Raw genomic sequence first — 23,932 nt, forward strand, 5'->3', positions numbered from 1 at the left:
TTTTGTTTACTCCATCTACCTGTGAGTCTGAGTCAAAAAGCTCAAATAATCTCAAACAGCTTTATTAAGCATGACAGTGAATTAGATGACCTCCACAGTCACCAGATCGCTCCAATAGAGCACCTTTGGGTTTTACATAATGGATGTGCAACCAACAAATGTGTAGCAACTGTGTGATGCAATCATGTCTATGTCCTCCTGAGAAACAGAATATTCATTTATCTCCTATTTGAGCTACCCTATTAAGGCCTGATCTACTAAATAGAGGACATCATGGGCTTTCCATTGACAGCTTGTGTATATTGGTGGCTTCTTTTAGCTCCAAAGAGGAAGGAAGTCTTAGGAAAAAAGAGTAGATTCTTCTTTCCCCGGTTCAGGAGAATATGGATCAAAATCTCTGAGGAATATTTCCAATGTTTTATCCACTGCCTGGCAACTTCACTGTAACACACTAAAGAGGGGAAACAGATTGGAGCCTACTGACTGATTTAAGGCCTTTAATTGTGCAAAGTGGTTCAAGGCAGTAATCACTCGATTAAAAGCTACAAATCAGTCAGCATGAGCTCATCTTTATCTTTCAACACTGCTGCGATACTTCTCATCAAAGGTATAGCAAAATAATGTTATTTTAATAACTACTGTGTTTCTCAGTATCACAAATCATCCTTTAACCCTCTCAGGCTCAAATTAAACTTTTTGTTGCTAATGCACAACCAAGTCCTGCAGTGGTACTTCTGAGTAAAAAAAAAAACTCAGAAAATATGTATGTGGGGTAATCAGGTTGTTAGTTTTTAACTGTTGCAAATCAGCAACACCTGCCTTGAGAGGGTTAAATATTCAGTAGAGGGAAATAAGTTGTTTTCTGCATTGATGTTTTGATAATGAAATGAGATGTAGGTCGACATTATCAGTGGGAAAGCATTAAAGCCAAAAATGTTTTATTGATGCAAATAATGTTGACAGAAATATTCACAATAATAATACAATACTTACAGACATAGACAGACATTTAAAGACAAGTAGATTTGGCCATTTGGGATAAAAAAAAAAATTAAAAAATACATTTTTTCTTATAGTGGAATCAAAATTTTATAATGTTGACGACATGCTTATCAAACTCATAACATTTTTACTGATTGGATGATTATTCATTTGATAGATCGAGGACTGGAAACAAGGCTGATAACTGTTCCTTCTAGTTTAGTTGTTGAGGTAAACCTCCAAAAGGCTGATTTTATCTCTGAAATTTAAAAAATGTAGATTTGTAGTCTTTTTGGTTACAAACAGAATTAATTAATATTTGAAGAATTATAGCAATACTTATGGAGGCCACAGACATTGACCTCTCACTCCCTATCAGCTTTCCAGTGGTTCTATAGTCAGTATGTATCCATTAGATCTGTTGTTCATTATACTCAAATAAATAAATACTAGAATAGATTTCTGTCAAATAAGAATTTGATTACAGGGTTACACATTTTACTTTCATATGTACCTAAAGGTGCCATTTGTTTTCAATATTGTGAGCAAGTTTTGTCATTTACAATCATAATTGTTATCAGTTAGTTCAGTGGTTCAAAACTTTTATTTCAAACTCCAGCATTTATACTGGGCAGAATCAGTTTTGTAGATTCATCTAATTTAAATTCTGTTGTATTTATGTAGTGACAAATCATAACAAGGGTCACCTCTAGGTGCTTATTTACTGGGTAAAATTTGATAGGTTAATTAACAGGACAATGTATTGTCTAGCAAGAAGCACAGTCTTTATTACTATGTCGGTGATCAGTAAAACCAGACGTTAAGGCCTATTCTTGAACTGGTAATGCACTTTTAATCTGGTTTCTTTTATGTCTCATGCAGAGAAGAAGAAATTTACTGGAGTGTGAACAAAAGATGCTTCCTTCCTACAGATGGTACATTGGTATTGCTTGTGTTGCATGAATTCAACCACAAACAAAACACCAATTCTGAAACTAGTTTCTCTTCTCCAAAAATATGCAGATTTTTTTATACCCTGAGTCTGAGAAAGTGTGACAGCAAAACTAATAAACACCACACGTACCACAGATGGATACATTTAACTCAGATTGTGAACACCTTAGAAGTAACACGCATCTCATTATAGGTGTTGCTATAAATACTAAATAGTTGCCACTGAAACAATTTTAACCATCCTCAATGCTTCAACACATAAATGAATTACAAGCTTATTGTACAGTATCACTAAAACAAAGTCTTAGAGGCTGTAGCTGAGAAACACTCTGCTGTCACAACAACAAAGTGAAGATAAAGAGAAAATCCTCCTGTACATGACAGATTAACTCTTTTGATTAAGAGAACTTTTGATTAAAAGTTGTTTAAAAGTGATTTGTTATACAGTTATTTCTACTCAGAAAGTTTATTCATGTCTTTAACAGCCTTATAACTCAGCATCAGAAAATGACTTATCTTTGCTGCGAGTGGTGACCATTGAGTTTGTATAGGTGTATGAGCGAGAAACCTCTTCCTGGAAGGCACTCTCCAGCACAATCAGGATGGATTTGCGGACTTTATCTTTAAAATCTTGGCCCATGAACACATACAGCAGTGGATTCAGGCAGCTGTTGAGAAAGGCCATACTGGTGGCTATTGGTAACCCAATTATGGTGATATCATCTAATATCTCACTTGAATATTCTGGCATGTAATTTGCCATCTCAATTAGACCCATGATGTGAAAGGGAGCCCAGCACAGAAAGAAAGTGATGATAATGGCAGCGATGATCTTAAAGGGGCGACTTGACTGATTGGCCAGTGTGCGGTTTCTTCTGAGACGATGGATTATGACAGCATAACAGGAGACAATGACAGTAAAGGGCACAACAAATCCCAGTAGGAAGCGCGTGAAAATCATGGCCTGATGACGAAACAACTGAGTCTCATCGTATGTGTCTTCATCATCAGAAAGAGCAAAGTTGTTGAAGCAGTTGATGATATCCTTATTGTGGTACGATGGCCCGATGTCCCTGAAGATGAAGTATGGAGCACTGAGAATCAAAGCCACCACCCAAACACACAGACTCACATAGGATGCCTTGCGTACATTTCGGTGGTTCTGAGCCCAGACGGGCCACACCACAGACACACATCTGTCCACACTGATCACCACCAGAATGTAGACACTGGCAAACATGTTCAGAAAGCTGATGGTGGTGTTCAGCTTGCACATGAACTTGCCAAAAGGCCAGTGGAAATCCAAAGCTGTATAAGTCACACTCAGGGGCAAAAACGCAGTGAAGAGGAAGTCAGCCACAGCAAGGTTGAGGAACCAAACTGTGTTAACAGTTTTCTTCATCTTGAACCCGGTCACCCAGATGACCACTCCATTCCCGAGCACACCGAGGACAAAAGCCAGGGAGTACACAACAATAGACATGGTGTTCAGAGAATGCCTCAAATCGGCGTGCTCGTTTCTGTAGTCATACTCTGTGGTTTCATCATACATAGAGCCATTACTTCCAAAGTCATCTGTTCCATTAAAGAGATTTGAAGGGGTGCCAGTCATTAACTCCATCATTGTCTTTGAACCTACAACACAAACAAACATGAATATGAACCTTTTTAGATTTTCCTGAGATTACTAATGACCAACAAAGCAAAACTCTTTAAATTGAAACATAGAAAGCAGTTCAGTCAAATAAAAAGAAAGAAAGGTTGCCTTTATTTCAATTCCCCCCCAAATCATACCGAAACATGACATAACTCCAACATGCCCTAAACAGGGCAACTCCATTATCCACCCATTTAGTGCACCCTAAAAGTAATTCGAGCAAATATGAAAAGCATTTTAATAAAGTTTACTTCTGCATGCTTTTTAAAGTTTAATTAAAAAAAGCTCAAACCTCCTCAAGTTTTGTGTAGCGTGCATGTGCAAATTTCCCACTGTGTTAAAATCACATGAACGTAAGTTGGGTTTTTGGTTTTTTTTTTAAAAGGAGAGAAAAATACGGAAGAGGATTTAAGGTTTAACCACAGAGAACTACATGCAAACAGTTCCCACGTATGAAAATATGGCTATACGTAATAATACTTACATTTAATACATATAATACTTTGCTAATTGCATAATGTTTATATAATTCACGGCTCTACAAAACAATTAAAAAGCCCAGTTCCCGACGTTTTTCCAAAAAAAAAAAAAAAAAAGCCCAACCATTCTAATGTGAGATGCTTCCGAGAAACACTGTATATTTCTTACATTTAATTTTCTTTTCCTACTTTTTCCCCCTTATTTTTCTTCGTCTGAATAACAAAGCAGAAAAAACTACAATCCTACCTCTCTCGGCGACCCACTCAGATCTCTTATGTCGAACACCCGCCCTTTACCTCCGACTGGGCTTTGAAAAAGCTGGAGCTCAGATCGCGGAGTCGTTAAATAAGTGACGTCAAATCTGTGACGGGGGGGTGCTGAGGTCCCGCCCTCCAACCATAACTCTCGCCGACAATGAACTTAAATTAACTTCTCGAACTTTTGATTTCCATGCATCGAAACATATTCTAATGCACAGTGCTAAACCAGCAGTTTGTCAGTGATGACTTATTAAATCTGTCCACACAGAGTGAAGATTTAAGTGTGTGTTTAAATGTGTTGCCTGCACACATTAAATCCAACCCGACAGTGAAAATGATGCTCTAATCCGCAAGAACTGCGCTAGTGCTTCACTAAAAATCCTGCCTCTGCAAGATTTTCTTCAAATGTCTGCCAAAATTGTCTTCATATTTCTTCGGGAAACTCCAAAAGTGAAAACCCTGAGTAACCAAACAACTAAATGTATAAATTGTGGGTTGTTGAAATGACTACCTGAGAAGGAGTGGAGCCTGGACTTCTCATACGCCCACCTGGGCTCCTGCTGCGTAATGTGTTTTTCTCTGCGTGGGTTGAGCTCATGTTTGCTTGTGGTTAAGTGTAATTGCTCTGTGTTGTTGACTGATTTGACATCTTTGCATGTTGGTATATGCATCTCCAGCCCTCCAGCATCTGTCAGTATCTGTTGTGCTTCTGTAGATAACAACCCGCAAAAAACAAACAAGCAAACAAACAAACAAACAAAAAAAAACAGATCTGGAGGAAGTCTTAGCAACACATTTATTTTAAATCTAAGTTGATACTGGAAGTATTTTGGATATTTCAGTTGTAAACTTGTTAGAATTAAATAAGCAAACTTTTACTTGTTAAGTAGACTTCAGTTTGTTGACCTGTAAATTTTGGATGGATTTTCAAGTTAAACACACTGGGATATCATGCAACACTTTTGGTCACTCATCACTGAAATCCATGTATTTCTCAGGCATTTTACATTTAGTGTATATGCCACAAAAAAAAAATTGGACCAGCAATCAACTCTAGACCTGATCACATACCTTAAAGAAAGAGGAATTCACACAACTACCCTGGAGCAAACCTAAACTGTAATCCAGAGCAATTTCATCCATGACATCTATCTGGCACGTTCCTCTTCTTTGCACTTTATGTGTGTTCTGTTGAGCTTCGAGAACTGAGAACTCATCAACAGTCATTTTCGATTCTTTAAATCAGTTTACCTTGTTTTCTATACTTACATCAGCCACATCTGGACCATCAAACTGCATTATGATAATATCCAATTAATCAAGTTTCAGGAAGAAGAGGGCTGAATAGTACATATATATAATAAGTTCAAGATGGTGGATCTAGGGAACTTTTAGCCACAGACAATGAAAATCAGTCCCACATCCCCCGAGTAAAGCCCTACCTTTCACTTGGGGTGGGGGGGGAATGTTCATCTGAGTTTAAATTCATACTCATATTTCCTCCCACATGGGATCCCGCTACTCTTGGTTTTGTTGTTCTGCTATCCACACATTTCTACATCTGTGTTTTATGTTTAGGAGCTTATCGTGTGAGCATCAATACTTTGTCTCTTTACCTTTCACATGGCCTAACTCTAAAGTTGCAGCTATACCGTTTTCTAAATTGGCTGCTAGTGGATTTTAATCCTCTGAATCAACCTGAAATACCCTCTCAAAATATCAGTCTCTAAAACAAATATTTGTAGCACCAAAAGAAACTTTGATGACACTAATAATTCAGGAAAACATCAAGCTAGACAATGGTGGTTATAATAAGTGAACTTGTTCTCACAGTAAAGCACAATGAGTTTTAACTCCTGCACCGATCAGATTCACACAGTTCAAGCTTCTGCTAGAACCTGCCCAACCCAGAAACTGGGTCCCCCTCTAATGTACACACATCACACAGGAACTGGGTCCTGCCAGAAGTCCAGATGTGAGGGGGAGGAAGAAATGAAAGAAAGTTGTGGGAGGGACAGAGGGAGGAAGAAACACTACATGTGTGCGTGTATGTGAAGATGTATGTGCTCTCAGTCTCTGTGTGTGTTCAGAACAACACCCTGATTTGAGTGTGTGGGAGGACCCATGAGTCTATTTTCTTTTCTTTTTGTCTTTTTCTAGCAGAGTGTATAAATATTTAGCAAGTTAAAAAAAATCCCCAGTGAACGATACCTGATGCTCAGACCAAACTCATTCCATTAGCTACAGGAAACTGCTTGCATCTTTTCATCTCCCTTAAACACGACATTAAGCTGTTCAGCTCCAAAACTAAAGTACATGCCTGTTTTAGCTGAAGTCTAGACAGCGTTTAATTTTATCACGGTTCTCTTGAGCAATACATCCACTATTTTTCTGCAAAAATGTGTGTGTGTTTTCCCCATTTTTCTGCTGTGCTGTTTTGTTACAGAACTTAAAGGCAAGGCATTTTGCTAGAGTCTGTAGAGGATATTAATAGCTATCTCAGGGCTATAGTTTGAGGGAAGCTTTCAGAGCCCAAGGCTTGATTTACCAACCAAACCTGCAATTATGTGTATGCCACACAAATACCAATTTGGGTGTGTAGAACAACCAGTGGAGGTTTAAAGAGAATATAGATTTAGCAGAGTGTGATGCACACTGTTGAAGTTTGGGGAAGGGGGGGGGGGGGGGGGGGAGTTATTATTTAATACAGCAGCTGTGAGCAACTGTTCTGGAAGGCACACCAAACATATATGTACATTTATACATGTATCTTTCCCTGTCTGTGCATGTGTGCGCCTTTGTGTGTGGGATAGTGAAGTACTAATGACATACTGCAGCTTCCAGCGTCACTGTAATACACCCAGTATTTTGCTTTTCAGTGCAAAACAGTGTGACCTTGCAACTTTTCTAAACTCTAAAAAGAAATGTGTAAATTCCCGAGTCGTTTCACGGGGGAACATAAGTGTTGAAACTTCTACACCTCCATTACACTGCCATAAAGTCACAAACAGTGGGAATCTGCTGTGTCTTGCAACCTCAAAGGTTTGTTGATCTTATTGCGGTGCTGACTGGAAATCAAACCCTCATCTCACTTGTGCGGAGAGGTCAGGAATTTTGTTTTTTGAGTCAACACCCGTGCCAACTGTTTTTGCTCATAAGGGTAGGAAATGTTATTTTTTTTCCACAAATAAACCACACACAGGGAAAAAAGCTGCACCTCAGTAACCCAAACCACTTCCTTACATTCGTCCCCACTTTAAACCGCAGTCCCCCTCAGCAGACCTAGTAAATATGAATACTCAACCTCAGCTCTGTCTGACAGAAAACAAGCATGGCACTGCATAAGTCATACAGATCTGACACAGTGCTCTCTGTCTTGTCCGTCTGAGAATATTTTGAGGTAAAGTGGAACGGGATTAGGGGAACCGGAAGTGGTTATGCAGGCAGTGCCAGATGGTGAAATAAATAGAAGTTTTTATGCTTTCCATATAATCTAAGCAAGCGTTAGGGTAGCAAATGTGGAAAAACAGATGCTGCGGTGTTGGAAATAACTGGAGGTCAATGACAGTCTTTGGCTGCAGAGAAAGCAGCAGTGAACATTTTTTTTCCTTTCTTAATTACTTAATTCATCCAGCTGATCACATCCTGAATGATGTCTTGCAGATGTGCAACTAAACAGGCATCTGGCTATCATATGTGAGACTGTCACAGATTTGAAACTTTCCAACAGTTAAATCAGCGACTTTGCGACTTAGTCTAATAAATACCACTGTGGGTTGCTGTGATGTCTTGCAGTGTTGTAACTTCTTTTGATATTGCGATGAAATTTGTCAGCAGGTCTTGTAAAATCTAGACCGAGAAGAGGTAAAGTGCTGCTCATATCGGGGAACAGATAAGCAGCCTGATGTGTTTTTGACTTTGGTGAGTAAGCCCAGTAAGTCTACCAGCAGAACCAAGCAGCTGTTTCCAGTCAGAAAAAGAAGAAACGAAGATACAGGTTGGAGGAGGAGTGAAGCAGACTATGCGAGTGTCTCATAGCAATGACAGGGTGAAGAACTTGCCTGTGCTGGATGGGAATGCGTTATATTTTAACCTTAAGTGTATAATCACAGGGTTTGGGTAAATGGGCCCTAACATTTCAATGTTTTCCTGTCTGGTGCTGATAAACACCTACGCTCACACATGAGTAACAGAGCTTTGTGCTTTTCAGTATATCTCTATTGGGAAATTATGACTCAGCAATAATTTAGCATTGTTGGTTTAATATTTTTGTTTAATATTTTAAACTGGACAGATTAAAATGATTTACTGATTTCCCAAGGTACCAGACAGACTGTGTATCAAGAGCTTAATACTCCAGCAGCACTTGTAGTTGTGTCTCTTGATGGAAGTACGTGAAGTTGTGCCAGAAAATTCTACTCTGTACAGTTTCAAGACAGGATTACTTTACATTTTCTAGATTTACTTCTGTAATTTGCTGTGTTAGTATATATTACTAAAAAGAACCAATGAAAGGAATACTTTCAAGGTCAAAAGGTGACATTTCAGTCCTTCTTCTACTTGTTCTTCTTCCTTTTTCCCTTTAGGGGCCATCCGCCCACATTACACCCGATCGCTAGAATCTTTCTCTGTCCACCAACCTTCTGCATGTCCTCCTTCACTACCAACATTGGGGTATTGAATTAGTGAAGTGGGGTTTTATCATCATTCAATAAAAGTTGTGTATTACACATTCCTTATACTTCTCTTAAAAGTAATGGAGTTTGTTGCTTAATTGCTCCCCAGAGAAAGTTACTTGTTACACTACCTATTAGATTACTTTTACCTTCTGTATTCTGTAACATGACCTGAAATGCATTGTAACATAATAACCAGTCCCACAAACAAAACACAAATCTGTTTTCTAATGAGGACACACCTTTGATCTTTATTGGGGGTCTATGTGTGACCACAAAGCTGACAAAAAAACCCAACCAAAGTTGAAAAGCAGCTCAAAGAGACTTCAAAGCGATTGTCACTGTGATGCTAGTGTGGAAACGTCTGCGTACACTCAGTTTCTTCAGTTGTGACACCAGCACTACACACCATGGGTGCTTTGCTAACTTTGTGTTAGCGTGCTGTCTGTCCAGATGTTTGCAAAGATCTGAAACTCTGCTAGCAGGATAATGCAGTTCTTTCTGTCCTATATGCAGCTATTATCCTTAGATGCAATACCACTACTAATATCACTACCATCTTGTAAACCTTCCCTTTCTCTCTTGCTGCTGTCATTCAGTCACAAATCACTCCTGACACTCATCTCCAGGCAACAACTTTCTTATTCTACCTTAAATGAAAAAGGCTACCATTTATAGGTTAAATATTGCCACCTTAGTTCTCTTTAAATGCATTTTTTGCTGTCTTTGTGCTGAAAAATGGTACGTGAGCATCTGTAACCACATGAGCTTCACCCACATGCACAGTCATAACTTCCATTGACGTCACTCTGTGGGTCACTTGAAGGCAGTGCATGTCATGTAAAGTATTCAATTTTATGATAAACCTGCAATAAAAAGTATAATGTCACATGACTGTTCTGTGAAGAAAATGTATTTAGGCAAAAGTGAGCTTTAAACATGCTCACGTAATGCAGCACAAATGAAATAAACAAGAATGTAGACTGTAAAGTGTAGCACTCACATTGTTTCCTAATCCAAGCTATGTTCTAACTTGTTATTGAACTGCTGTTTTTTTCTCCTATATAGTGTACTTCAAGTACAGTATCACTGGGGAAATGTAACACCTGTTTAGTGTCTGAGGCGTGCCTCTGGTGGCCTTGAGAAAAGACAGATAAGAGGGACTGAAATACCTGAAACCAGGAGAATTAGGGTACATTGATCTGCCAGTGAGAAAAACAGAAGGCATGAAGCTTTTCCTTCTCCTGATTCTCTCTGGAGGGGCAGGTATAAAATCTCATTTATAGATTCAAATGACGAACACTCAAGTGCCAAAATTATTTTATCAGTGAATCGGCATCCTATCCTAACCACTTAAGGATAGGATGCCGATTCACTGATAAAATAATTTTCTGATTTTGCCACTTATTTAATTGTATTTTTTACTCTACAGTTGCGCTGGAAGGAAATGACAAGATTGTTGGAGGATATGAGTGCCCCAAGAACTCTGTGCCCTACCAAGTGTCGCTCTTCACTGGGTACAACTTCTGTGGGGGGGTTCTTATCTCTGATGAGTGGGTGCTCTCTGCTGCACACTGCAAACCAAGGTAAGGCACACAATCACCATCAAGCCTGAATCCAAGCAGCTTTAAAGTTTAAAATGAAGTCGGGTGTGACAAACTCTCAAAGTGGGCTTTGTTCTTTCAGCTCAAATCTAGAAATTCGTCTGGGGGAACACAACATCTGGGAACCTGACGGGACTGAACAGCACATCATGTCTGCTGAGTTTATTCGCCACCCTGACTACGATTCCCGTACACAGGACAGCGACATCATGCTGATCAAACTGAGTCGACCTGCCGCTCTGAGCAGCTACGTGCGTCCTGCTGTGCTTCCTTCAAGGTGTGCCAGTGAGGGGACAGTGTGCCAGGTCTCAGGATGGGGGAATCTTCGTCCCAGCGATGAGGGCTGTAAGTTAAACTGTGCTATACGGCCTATCTGTGTTAGATTGCTTGAACAGGCAGTCAACTCAGGTATTTTTAAAGATATTGATCTGTTTGTGTCTTTGCAGCAAGATACCCAGATAAGCTGCAGTGCCTGGAGGTCCCTCTCCTGAGTGATGACACCTGCTTTAACGCATATCCTTTCCAAATTACTGAAAACATGATCTGTGCTGGATATCTGGAGGGAGGGAAGGACTCCTGCCAGGTAAGATCAAAACAGGAAATGTTTATGCACCGTGATAAAAAAGGTTGAACCACTGAAAAATCATTTCTTTTAACTCCAGGGTGACTCAGGGGGCCCATTGATGTGCGACGGAGAGCTCCAGGGAGTTGTGTCATGGGGGCACGGCTGTGCACAGAGGAACAAGCCTGGGGTGTACACAAAAGTTTGCAATTATGTTTCCTGGATTAAGAACACAATGGCATCTGGATGAACAGAAAAGATTCATGCCAGCTGGTTAACTTCAGTAAAGTCATCTACATGATGTGTGGTGTGTACATACATGTCTGTTTGTGCGTCATTTGAAGTTTCTAAAAAGAGAACACGTGTCTGCCTTGTGCTTAATATTTTCCCACACATACGAGTTCTCTTTTAGACCTTACCTAGCAGTGACAGCCAATGTGCTAAAACAAGTGTGTCCAAAGTATTTGGCTTTGAAAAGCCCACTTGTGTGTAATTCAAACTTTAGTATGTAAGACCGTAAATCAAGATGTCACGCAGGAATTTTATGCAGCGTGTGACACATCTAGCAGCCTCACATGCCGCCACAGCATTTGCAGTTACAAGCCCCGACTCAAAATGGCTTTACAATGAATAGGCATACAAGTTTCATGCTCAGGGATGTCTTAGTAGTTAAGAAGCAAACCGAGCACTTAAAGTCAGGCAACAATAAATCACAAAGAGCAAAATACGCTGCCACACTCCTCTCCGTGGGTTGAAACTGTAAAGCATGTTGCACATAGGGCGACTCTCCATAATCACTGATTATAGTAGAGTGCTGCTGCAAATGTGGTACAGTCAGTTTCATGATGTATCGGTTTAGCGTTAATGTTAAGCTATCAACTAAAGAAGTAAGCATCTGTCACAGCAGCACAGCATCAGGTGCACACATGGGAATGCTCGATTAGAAAATCCTGAAATGATTTAAGTGGATTTCGGTTTCCTGGGTGTGGCGCAGAGCAGCTGAGTGAGTCACCAGGCACTTGCTTGACCACCACATAAAGACCGGGACCTAACAAGGTTTCTGAGGACTTTTATCCTCCTCGTAGCCTCCCTACAACTACCCCCCGAAAAAACAAACGGTGTATGGCATGTGGGGGCTGGCATGTTTTTTAGAAAACATGATCCTGGTCGACATGTTTATTCTGGCAACACAGCTGTCTGTGTTTTGAATCCATCTGGAATTCCAGAAACCATGTTTATGAGCTACTTAGAGGTTATGGCAGGTTGGTAAAAGCATCTTCATCCTCCTGCAGTGCGCTTTAGAGGACACATTCTTGATGTGGCCACAAACTAATGCAGTTTAACCATCAGTAACTGTAAGGATTAGTCAGGCATATGATAGAAGAAACCACCAGTTTAGCCATGATCTTTTCAAATAAGCTCTGTTATGAAAAGGGATGGGAAGCAAAGGAAAAAACTGAGGAGCTGAGTGGAATAAAAGTAACATGTGAAAAGCTTTTATGAACACTAAATGTGTGCATCTTAACATATAATAACAAAAACATTTAATAGAAATGATAAATTGAACTGACAAACCCATAAAAGCACAGCTTAATGTATACACTGACATGATAAATCAGTATCATATGAGACACTGGCACACAAGTCATGCCATATACAGCTGGACTTTAGGAGAAGTTTAAATCAGGAGCATTGTTTGAAGAAGTTTCTGTTTGAACCAATAAATCTGCAGCACATTGTTGGAAAGATTCAAAAACATAACCATTAAGTGAAGCCTGTTCACCAGCCCTAAGCACGCATGGGCTCCCTGCGTGACATCAACGTCCCCGTGGCTGCTATTTGGGCATGTTGATGGCTACAGCCAGCTCAGAGGGTGTGGACCATCATGAGTGGTCAACAGAGTTCCCTTAAAGAAACTCTCCAGGGATGTGATCATGTTTAAATCAAGAGTTGTAGGCAGCTGTGGAGTAAATCATCTGGGAGAGTTTTCTTCTTCAGAGAGGGCAGACTGTTTTCAGTTGTGACACCAGCACTACACTCGCGCGCGCGCGCGCGCACACACACACACACACACACACACACACACACACACACGCACACACACACACACACACACACAGAGGAGTGAGAGCCAGCAGCATTTACCAAAATTGCTGTTTTCTTTTCTTTGTTTGTTTTATTTTATTTTTTTAGTATTTTAGGTTCTTTTAATATGAAAACATAGCGCAATGTAACTGGTATCATATACATTTTTTTTTTAAATCACAGCCTCAACCCTTTTTTTTAACTTGACGTGTGGAGTTTCAGAAAAGAGCCACAAGAGGGCAACATCTAACTGTGAACAAACCCTTAAATGAGCGAAAATGCTGCACACACGGTAACAACAGCTTCTGTAAAACATAAAAACATAAAAAGGATTTTCAGCTTCAATACTTACAGCTACGAACAGCCTGATATGGTTTTTACACTGTTAGTGGATGGAAAGCTTATATCTGCAAGCTGCAGATCATTGTAAGATGAATTGTCATTGTAACTGAAGTTAAGATCGGTCTCATTGATAGGCTTTGACTGATTACATTTATATGTTGATTGTCACCAATAATAAAACGGCTAGCGATTTTTCATACATTAGATTTATGACATTTTGGATTACACTTATAACACATTAACAATAAAAAAGAGTTAAATATATATTTTTAAAAAACAACAACAATTATAAACAGATAAATAATGTTCGGAACTCCGCGACCAAACGTCGGTTCTTTGCTCCGCAGAGCATCTGTGAACTCCCTTCTTTACAGCAAACGGCAGCATGGTCGGAGGTCACTCTCTACATATCTCCATGGTAAAGAAAGAAAACAAAACAGCTGTATGCAATCTGCACAGTGATGCCCTCACGTTAAATGGACCACCGCCTTGCTCCTGACGCACGACTGACTCAGCGAGGTTGCGTGAGCGTGAAAAAATAGGAGGTCCCCCTCTTCTCCTAAAACGAGTACACTTTAAAACTCATGCATTTCAAACCAAGTTCTGAGACAAGGAGAACTCCGGGTGGATATCACATAATTCTACATGAAGCCAGTGTTAACATCAGGTAGGGTTAAAAATATGTGGTTTCATTATTTTTATTCATGCTCTTATTATTATAAATTGTTTTAGCCTATTCATGCATGGCCAAAATTTATTATTATTATTATTATTATTATTATCATCATTATTATTATTATTATTATTATTATTATTATTATTTGTTTTTGCTTGGAAACTACAATAACATTCGACTTAAGGGGTATAATAATAGTATATAGTATTATCCTATATTGAAAGTTTTATATATAAAATAGAATTAGATACACCAAAATTAAACAGAAATTATGATCAGTTACTTCAGCAAATTGTTATTTCTATATACATATATTTATTGTATCACTTTTTTCCGTATGCTTTTGCACAATAGGGCACAGTTCTTGCGACAACACCTTCTAGGGTTATCAGCCATGATAACTTGATCACTGGTTAATACGGTGCAATTATAGATAAATTCTGTGGTGTATTTCCCCCCTGACTGACTAGATTGGTAATGAGTCCCACAAACGTTTTGCATAAAACAGTTGTTTTCACTGAATTCTTTTTCTCCCAGTTTGAGTGTCTGTGTATATTCCAATGGATAAATTTAAAGCTATGACAAAAAGATCTGCTCAGAAAAGTTTCAGTCTTTAACCGATTTTTGTCATGTGCTGCTAAACAGAAAACATCTTTCACTGCAATGTGTTGACATTTTGACTGACTTCCTTGGCTGTATTTAAAGTTTTACTGATATGTGTTGTCTGTGTCTCCTTAGGTGAAATAAATGGAGCTAAAACCTTTATTGAAGAAGCTGGGTTCAATAATCCGCGCCATCCTCACTTTTGTCTTTGCTTTGGCCGTCCTGGGTGTGATGGTGTGGGCCTACGTTCAGGGCTATCAGCTGGTGTCGTCCATGTATGGAATCATCTCCTTTGGCATTTATGGACTCCTACTCTCACTCCATGTGTTGGTCCAGAGCTTTTTTGCCTTTGTTGAGCACCAGCGAATGAAATCTCGAACAAAACCATGCTCCTATACCAAAACAATCGGTTTTACTATATCGGCTTACCAAGAGGACCCTGTTTATCTCAGAGAGTGCTTGAACTCAGTCAGGGCCCTCAAGTATCCCCCTGAGCTGCTGCGCATCATCATGGTGATAGATGGGAATTCAGATGATGACCAGTATATGATGGACATGTTCAAAGAGGTGTTTGCAGACCAGGATCCGGGCTACTATGTATGGAATAACAACTATCATACCTGGGATCCCACCCAGGTCCAACATGATGAAGAAAATGGCTCAGCAATGGGCATTGAAGGGGGTGCTGATTATGTGGTAGGAGAGGATCCACAGAGAAAAGAAGTAGAGCGCCTGATCCAGACCAAGAGATGTGTGTGCATCATGCAGAAGTGGGGAGGCAAGCGGGAGGTGATGTACACAGCATTTAAAGCCCTGGGGTCATCGGTTGATTACATACAGGTATCTACATTTACTTAAGTGTTTTCTTTCTTGTATTTTTATGAAAATAAAAATGAAATGTTTCCAATTTTCAATGACGTTATGTCTCATTTCTCAGGTGTGTGATTCAGATACAAAGCTGGACCCTTTGGCCACGGTGGAATTGTGCAAGGTATTGGAGAGTAATCCCAAATATGGGGCTGTAGGAGGGGATGTGATGATCCTCAACCTTAAAGACTCTTACATCAGCTTCATGAGCAGTCTCAGGTACTGGATGGCTTTCAACATCGAAAGGTCCTGCCAGTCCTTCTTCAACTGTGTGTCCTGCATTAGTGGCCCTTTAGGTAAGGGAACTCTTTTCTAGCTAAATAGTATTATATTAAAGGCTTAAAAGCATTGATGTAACTCATTGTAACCAACATCTTTTGAATTTGTCATTTCTTGTACTTGTTCATGCAGGTCTGTATAGAAATGATATCCTTCAGCAGTTTCTGGAATCGTGGTACAATCAGACGTTTCTGGGAACTCATTGTACATTTGGTGATGACAGGCATCTCACCAACCGTATGCTGAGCATGGGCTATGCCACTAAGTATGTTTTCTAGATATTATTAGGCACAGAAATTACACAATAGGACTCAACAAAGCTCAGTAGCTACAATAATGATCCTACAACATCAAACAAGCCGGTTCTAAAGGTCTATTTTTTTTACCCCCTTTCTTCAGATACACTGCTCGCTCAAAATGCTACACAGAAACACCCGCTCAGTTCCTTCGCTGGCTCAACCAACAGACTCGCTGGACAAAATCTTACTTCCGGGAGTGGCTCTACAATGCAATGTGGTGGCATAAGCACCATCTCTGGATGACCTATGAGTCCATCGTGTCAGGTATTTTCCCCTTCTTTGTCACAGCCACCATAATCCAGCTGTTTTGGACAGGCACTCTGTGGGACATCCTCTGGGTTCTGTGCTGCATCCAGCTTATCGGGCTGGTGAAAGCAGCCTACGCCTGCATCCTGCGGAGAAACATGGTGATGGTGTTTATGTCACTTTACTCAGCTCTCTACATGACCAGTTTGCTGCCTGCTAAGTACTTTGCCATTCTCACGATGAACAAAAGCAGCTGGGGAACATCGGGCAGGCGTAAAATTGTTGGTAACTACATTCCACTCCTTCCCCTGTCGGTGTGGGCTGCCATTTTATTAAGTGGACTCGGTTACACCATCTACAAAGAGAGCAAAGAGGACTGGTCAACTGAGGCTAAAAAAATGGAAACTAGATTTCTTATTTATGGCTGTGTAGCCTACGTATGCTACTGGGTTCTTATGATGTTCCTCTATTTTGTGTGGTTCCACAGAGCATGTAGAAAGCGTTCTGGAAGTTACAAAGTGAACGTATAAAGCTGGGCATACACTGTGTGTTATTCAGCTCCTGCTCAAACTGAGTCGCAGGGGTTAGAAGTTTGTAGGTCACGATGCAGGGTCTCACACTATAAGGCCCGATGCTGTGATGCGACCTGAGTGCTCACACTGTGCGTCCATAACATGAAGTGATAACATGAAGCTTATAACACAAAGTCTGTCTCTCGCTCTCTGTCTTTCAGTCACACAGACACATACACCACCATCAACTTTTCTAAACTGCTAATGACAACATTGACCAGGCTGCTGCAATTGAGCAGCAATGTCCATCCAACTATGTCCATCCAATTTGGGGCGATCGTGGCTCAAGAGTTTGCAGGTTGTCTTGTAATCGAAAGGTTGCCGGTTCGAGCCCCGGCTTGGACAGTCTCGGTCGTTGTGTCAAAGTTGGGCATCCATTGCTTGTGTCCAGATCACACGCTCTACTGCCATGCTACTCTGTCATTCTCACTTCCATTTCTGTGTTTGCGCGTGCGGAGTGTGAGAGGTTGCGTGAAATCCACTCGTGGCACTGCTTCAACAGTGCAATACCCTCACAAGGCGCGACAGGTTTGCTTTTCTTGTGACCATACGATTGCTGATCGGGAGATGGTCGTGTTAGTGGTGTTAATCGCTTTTTGTTTACTACATGATGTACGACACACAATTAAAAATAAAATTGGGCTGATCCCCAAAATGGTCGTACGACTGAAAAATCGTCTCAGAATGGGGCCAAAAATCACACAGTGTATGTTCAGCTTAAGTCTGAAGAGCAAAAGTAATTTATTCAAATTCAAACCTCACTATGTGTATTTATTTTGTGTCACATTACTGAAGGACAGGGATGTTCTACAACGCTGCTAAAGAAATAAACTGAAAACTCTTTTGAGAGTCAAAAAAGAAGAAGAACAGTATTGTTTCTAAGATTGGGGAAACCTGCAGTCAGCTGAGACTGAAGAAGTCTCTTGGATGAGGGACGAAACGTTTCTCCCACTGAAGACGCTACGTCCAGATGAACCGAATCAACTTTTGCAGAAAAAGAATAGACATAGTCAATAATGAATCAGTGAAAAACATGCAAATTAGAGTGAAAATAATAAAATATTAAAAATCTGTATATAGAGACAAACAATTTTTTATATGAAGATGGTGTTGTGTATTCTTTTTTTAAATTTCACTGAGATGTTTTGTTGTCTGAGGTTTTCTTTGAGGTTAATGGAGGAGATGCGTTTGCATAATATTTATTTATCAGAATTGTGTTTTTTTAAAAATGTTTGTGTATGTCTATATTGATAATTTAATTTAATTTTAATTTTACCAACACAACAAGTTCAAAGGTGTGTAAGCTTTCTACAGCATTGTTGGTGTCATTGCACTGGATCCTGGATGCAACTTTCTGCAGCACTGCAAGCTTACTTGAAAATAAATGTTACAATATACTGCAGTATGAAATTAAAACAAGCAGAAAACTCTTAAATTACTGCGACATGAATCAAGAAGGACTTAAATAATGTATCACATTGTTTGCTGTATCAAGAAAAGTGAAGTAGGGATGTATTTTGTACAGTGCACTTTATTCAATGCTTTGTTGGAGAGAAAATTTGAGAAAACATATGTATTTTTATGAATCATCTTAGCAATTGTTTGTAATGGTGGAATTTTTAGGAAAATGTGAAAAAGAAATGACGAAATAAATTTGTTTTATCATGGACACTTTTGTCTCTGGTCAAATCATGTTACCAATGGAAAACTATGGAAATGCTGACTTGGTAAATGAAAGAAAAGTGGACACAAAGTTACATAACACAAGAACATTTCTAACATTCCCACATAATTCACAAAGCACGAAACCAAGTCTTCAAATGTCTGTGCTGGAAATGCATGAATTATGGGTGCGACTATAGGGGACGAAAATCAGTCATTCACACAGTGATAGATTATGGTGCAAAGTACATTTAGGAATATAAACCAAACAAAAGTTTTTCCACATATGGCTAGGTAGTATATATATATTTTCACATATTAACAGATTATTATGGTGACTATTCCTGGACTGGAAATTAGATTAGCAGTGTACACTACAAGTCTGGAAACACCCCTTGTTTCTTTATATTTTGCTTCCAAGGAGACAGTCTTTACTGTAATTTTTAAAGTGGTCTTAAGCAGTAGGTCTCCAGGTTTTCTGAAGGTATTTCAGTGCTTTTCTTTGGACACTGGCTACTTTATTTTAAATTCATTTGTGGTCTAGTCCTGTTCATGACCATTTTTGTTTGTTGGTGGTCTGTAGGATCACTCTGGAATTCATGAAAAGGAAGCGACTGACAAAGATAAAAACATGGAAGTTAAATAAGGAAGAATAAGGAAAAATGTTGCACAGGGTTCAGGGAGAAGTTGGGACAGGGTCTGTGTGGTAGGAAAGAGTTACTATAAATAGCTGGAAAAGTACAGCTGTAGTGTTGTTGCAAGAAGGTGTTTGGTGTAAACTCTGAACAGAGGAAAAAGGACAGGAAGTACAGGAAAGTATTCAAAGAAAAAGTGGGAGAGGCAAAGTACTGGAAGGCTAAGTGTATGGGAAAGAGAGAGGTAACAAAAAAAAGAAAGGCTTATAGTGAGTTGTTTGTGAGGCTGGAAACTGAGGAAGGAGAACAGGGCTTGTATCAGATGGCTAGGCAGAGAAATGGAGCTGGAGAGTGAAACAGGTGTGTCAGTAAGATGCAAGGATTAGATGTAGTGAACGTAGATGAGAAAAACAACTCAAAGTGCAGTTTAATTAATCTCTGCACCTATTTTTCAAATATTAAGAAATGAAGGGTGGCTCAAGACCTTTGCACAGCACCATAAACACTGACGTAAACACCAAATCAGAGGTGAAACTCATTATAACGGATTAAACAAAAGGTGTGTAGCTGTGATAAAGTATGAATGACATTACAGGCTTTATTACTGGAAAACATCCTCAAAGGAAGGGAAGCTATATTTGCATGACATTGTAAATTTTAGTGGTAAAGTTAGATAGAAATGCTTTATTGCTAAACATATATCCCATATGAAAATAACAAAATGTTTATTCATGGGGCTTAAAATGTTAAAATAAGTCAATATTCTTTTCAAATGGTATTATAAAACCATTTTTTTGTTTTTGTTTTTTAAGACATTGTGCTTAGTAGCAGTTTGTAAGAGTGTGACCTGCTCCTCACCCATTAGCTTGCACAGGCTCCAGCCCTGCTAATTTTTGAAGGACAGATGGATGGATAACTTTATGGCATTATATCTGTTTATTTACAAAGCAGAAACATTGCTCAATACCACTTAGTCCCTATAGTATCCAGTCTACTCTCGATTCCAGCATTTCAAGAATTATATAACTTGAGAAATTCATTCTCAAGTTATATAATTCAGTCAAACTGACATATTGACAGATGACTTGTTTTACATAACATTCAGGGTGGGATACAGTACCTGTTTATTCTTTTTAAAGAACATGAGGATTGTGACCTGTCACTCAGTTCTGAACTGGGGAATTATCCTATTGATGATCAACACTTGGGATGAAGTAAACACGCGATTCTTTGTGTTTAGTAGAAGAGAAACATCATAAAGGTAGGTGTTTCTCCTTGTACAAATATGAAAACGCTATTGACATATGAACACACAAATAGCATTGGTAATATCAGGTGTACCTTTATCACTCTGTGCATTCTGACGGTGGGTGTGGATAAGTGGGATTCTCTTTACTCAACCGCTCATGTACACAGTGACACATGCAAAACCTGTGTTTATTCTGGATATTTAATGCAAGAGGTTGTATTTGACCAAGAACCAGTTGATTTTTCATATTATTACTAACTACATGAACAAATTTATCATAATAAATAGAGCAACATAATAAGAAAGATTTGTAACAGAGAACTTGGGGCAACACCACATTACGTAGTTTCACTTTGAAGTGATTAAAAGAAGGTGCTCACTGACAAATCTCTGTCACCATCTGAAAGGCAGGAGGAAAAAATAAATCAAAAGTGACCCCCTCATTGCCTGTGTGAGTGATTAGACTGGAAAGCCCCTGATAAGAAATGCACAGGGCAATGTGGGAGGAAGCATGTAGTTTAAGCTTAACAGATACTCAATATTATTTTCTCTGGCAATATTATCTCCACAAAACAACATTTTTGGACGTTGAATCTTTGTAAAAAGATGATGTCCTATGTTGTATTATTAATTCTCAGAGAAGAGCTGCTTTTGTGAAAGAAACAATTTGTAAGGTTTTTAGCAGAAAACATTCAAAAGTGAACTCACTGGGAAGATATAGTAATAGAGACAGTCTCTGTGTTGCTTTGTATATTAAACAAAATAGATAAACAAAAAATTAAAGTTAGTATGCTAACTGAGCTGTTATTTACCACTTAGTCCCTATAGCATCCAGTCTGCTCTTGATTCCAGCATTAATGAAGAAGACAAATTACAGTGTAGCTCTGCCTAGAGATCATACTTTTATTTTATACATCTTGGATTCTAACCTCCCGTAAGTCATGCTGAAGGGCAGGCAGGCAGTGAATTGAACAGTAACATCTGAAACACGTGCTAAGCAACCAGGGAGAACTGGTAAGCTAGGATTCATTTTTATCTAATAGCCCTTTTCCACTAGTACCTACTCAGGTCAGCTTGGCACAGCTCAACTTGATTCTTAGTGCTTTCTATTAGATACCTATTAGATACCTACTTTTTTTTTTAGTATGTACACAGCTGGGGTTCAAAGTGATTGAAGACAATCTTAAAATGTGATGTCAATGGACTGCTTGCCACCGACTGGCTATTCAGGGATGTCACTCGATAAATCATGAGATAAAAATCAGCTCTGTGTCGTTACGAATAGGGCCTGATTTTGACATCATGGTGCACAGAGCACATAAGGAGGGCAAGGACATCACTAATGAATAGCAATGAAAGTCTGGTCAACTTAAAAAATAAAAAACCACATGTAGAATAGAATAGAATAATCCTTTAATTGTCCCACAAAGGGAAATTTGGTTGTAACAGCAGCAGAAGAAAAGCACGTATACAAACACAACACGACACAGGCCAGAAACACACACAATTTGTACATTAAAAAAAACATTTACATCATGGACAATAGTATGTAGTAGTAATGTAGACTAAACGCCCCACTTCTGTTTCATTTGAAGCTATCTCACAGAGAGAATAAAACTGCGTCACAGATTTGACGTCAAAGAAACGCACCTGGTGTATTGCCAGGATGTTTCAGCAGATGCTATCCAGGGCCAGTGGTCGCAGACTAAAGCATTTTCTCATGCTCGGTAGATGTGACTAGAGATCCCACTGCGTTAGTCATTAGAGTTTGTGAAGATATGGTGGTCTCCAGCCAATGTGGGAATTAGAGCTGTGAGGTGATTTATTGGAGGAAATCACTTTTCATTTAGCTGGAGTTTTAATGAGTCAGAGAAAGGAGAAGGAGAGAAAGAAATGTAGAAGCATGACGAAGCCAAACATCACTTCCCTTCACGTCTGTTTTTAATTAACTTGTCTGCCCCCACCCTGTCTCAGCTTCCCTCCCGTCTGTCTGAGCCATAAGTCGCGTTTCACCCCCTGGTCTCATTCCATCTGAGCAGCTCACGTTGCTTTAGAGGAAGCTGTCCCACCAACCTTTCTCACCACTGCTGTAGCTCTGAAAACCAGCATGGTGATCATGATTAGTGTAACCTCCAACGTGGCTGATACGCTGAAATCGTATAATCCATACAAGGTTTGTACAGAAAATCAGGAAAGGGACTGATGTGAATGACATCAGTAATATATATAGCAGGTACACTGATATAATGTTGATTAATGTTATGTTTCATTGTTACAACATGATTACTTTCCTTACTACAATAAGATGATAAACACCCAGAAATTGGTTTTTATGTTTTTGTTTGGTGTGGCTTGTACTTGCAATTACCATTGTAATATTTTCCACATTAACTCGATTGCCTCCAGTTCTTTACCATACTAGTCTTTCCTGTTTAAAAAAAAAAAGGAAAAAAGAAAGAAAACAAAAATTAGATGGGCTGGGAGAAAAGAACCGTTATTTTGAACAAGAATGGACAACTCTGTTAGCTCATTTAGTTATTTCTGGCTCACAGTATATGAACAAATTAAACCGAGGGTGTTTCCCCATCTGCAGAGACAGCTTTAATCTGTCAACATGCAGTGCGCATACTCATGCTGGTGGAGCAGCCGTCACGTACTGGAAACTACGCAAAAACACATCGTTTGAAGCAGCATACCATGAAACACCAATGAGTGCCCACAATTGTTCCTAAAACTTTTTCAAGTTACTGGAGCAGTGAATTTTTTTAAAAAGCCTCTTTTTCATGATGACACAAACAGTGTAATGACTAGTCTGAGGTCTTTAGAGTCATTTGTCACGCTGGATCATCAAAAAACAAGCAAACGAAAGACTAACAAAGTTCTGATGAAGTAAGACAGCACAGTGATTGCTACACAGCAAAAGGTCCCGGGTTTGAATCCACCATCTGGCTGTGGCCTTTCTGTGGAGCACGTTCTCTCACGGTGTGTTTCAGCTTCCTCCTGTGGCAGCTGGGATATGCTCCAGCTCGACCTGATTTGAATAACCGGAAGAATATGGATAGATAATGAAATATCCTTTGGGAAGGTACAGTTGTATATCAGTTTGCCAGAAAGTTAGTCCCAGCTCCACTGTGAAGGTTTGGATTCATGGCCCAACTGGTTAGAGCCAGACATTTCCTTCTGTCAAACAACAGTTAAATTAACCTTTTAGTATATAAAATTGTTGCTACCCCTTTGTTAAAA

The 23,932-nt window shown here is 39.4% G+C and overlaps 3 protein-coding genes across 3 annotated transcripts; 2 read left to right on the plus strand and 1 right to left on the minus strand.

The window, feature by feature from the left end:
- Nucleotides 1-916: 916 nt before the first annotated feature.
- Nucleotides 917-4,374, minus strand: fpr1 (formyl peptide receptor 1). The gene is made up of 2 exons (XM_006794765.3): nt 4,319-4,374; nt 917-3,570 (listed from the first exon to the last, which is right to left on the minus strand). Exon 2 carries the CDS (start codon nt 3,557-3,559, stop codon nt 2,423-2,425), a length of 1,137 nt encoding a protein of 378 aa, XP_006794828.3. The 5' UTR covers nt 3,560-3,570; nt 4,319-4,374; the 3' UTR covers nt 917-2,422.
- A 5,838-nt stretch (nt 4,375-10,212) lies between these two features.
- LOC102795480 (trypsin-3-like) lies at nt 10,213-11,475 on the plus strand. Its single transcript, XM_006794764.3, has 5 exons — nt 10,213-10,274; nt 10,441-10,594; nt 10,695-10,957; nt 11,059-11,195; nt 11,275-11,475. Exons 1-5 carry the CDS (start codon nt 10,235-10,237, stop codon nt 11,422-11,424), a joined length of 744 nt encoding a protein of 247 aa, XP_006794827.1. The 5' UTR covers nt 10,213-10,234; the 3' UTR covers nt 11,425-11,475.
- Nucleotides 11,476-15,024: 3,549 nt separating this feature from the next.
- Nucleotides 15,025-17,101, plus strand: has1 (hyaluronan synthase 1). The gene is made up of 4 exons (XM_006794763.1): nt 15,025-15,720; nt 15,818-16,043; nt 16,159-16,291; nt 16,426-17,101. The coding sequence occupies exons 1-4, from the start codon at nt 15,025-15,027 to the stop codon at nt 17,099-17,101; spliced, it is 1,731 nt and encodes a 576-aa protein (XP_006794826.1).
- The last annotated feature ends 6,831 nt before the right edge of the window (nt 17,102-23,932 follow it).

This window comes from Neolamprologus brichardi, chromosome 11 (genome assembly GCF_056152115.1).
Source record: "Neolamprologus brichardi isolate AB-2024 chromosome 11, ASM5615211v1, whole genome shotgun sequence".
In the NCBI taxonomy this organism is placed as follows: Eukaryota; Metazoa; Chordata; class Actinopteri; order Cichliformes; family Cichlidae; genus Neolamprologus; species Neolamprologus brichardi.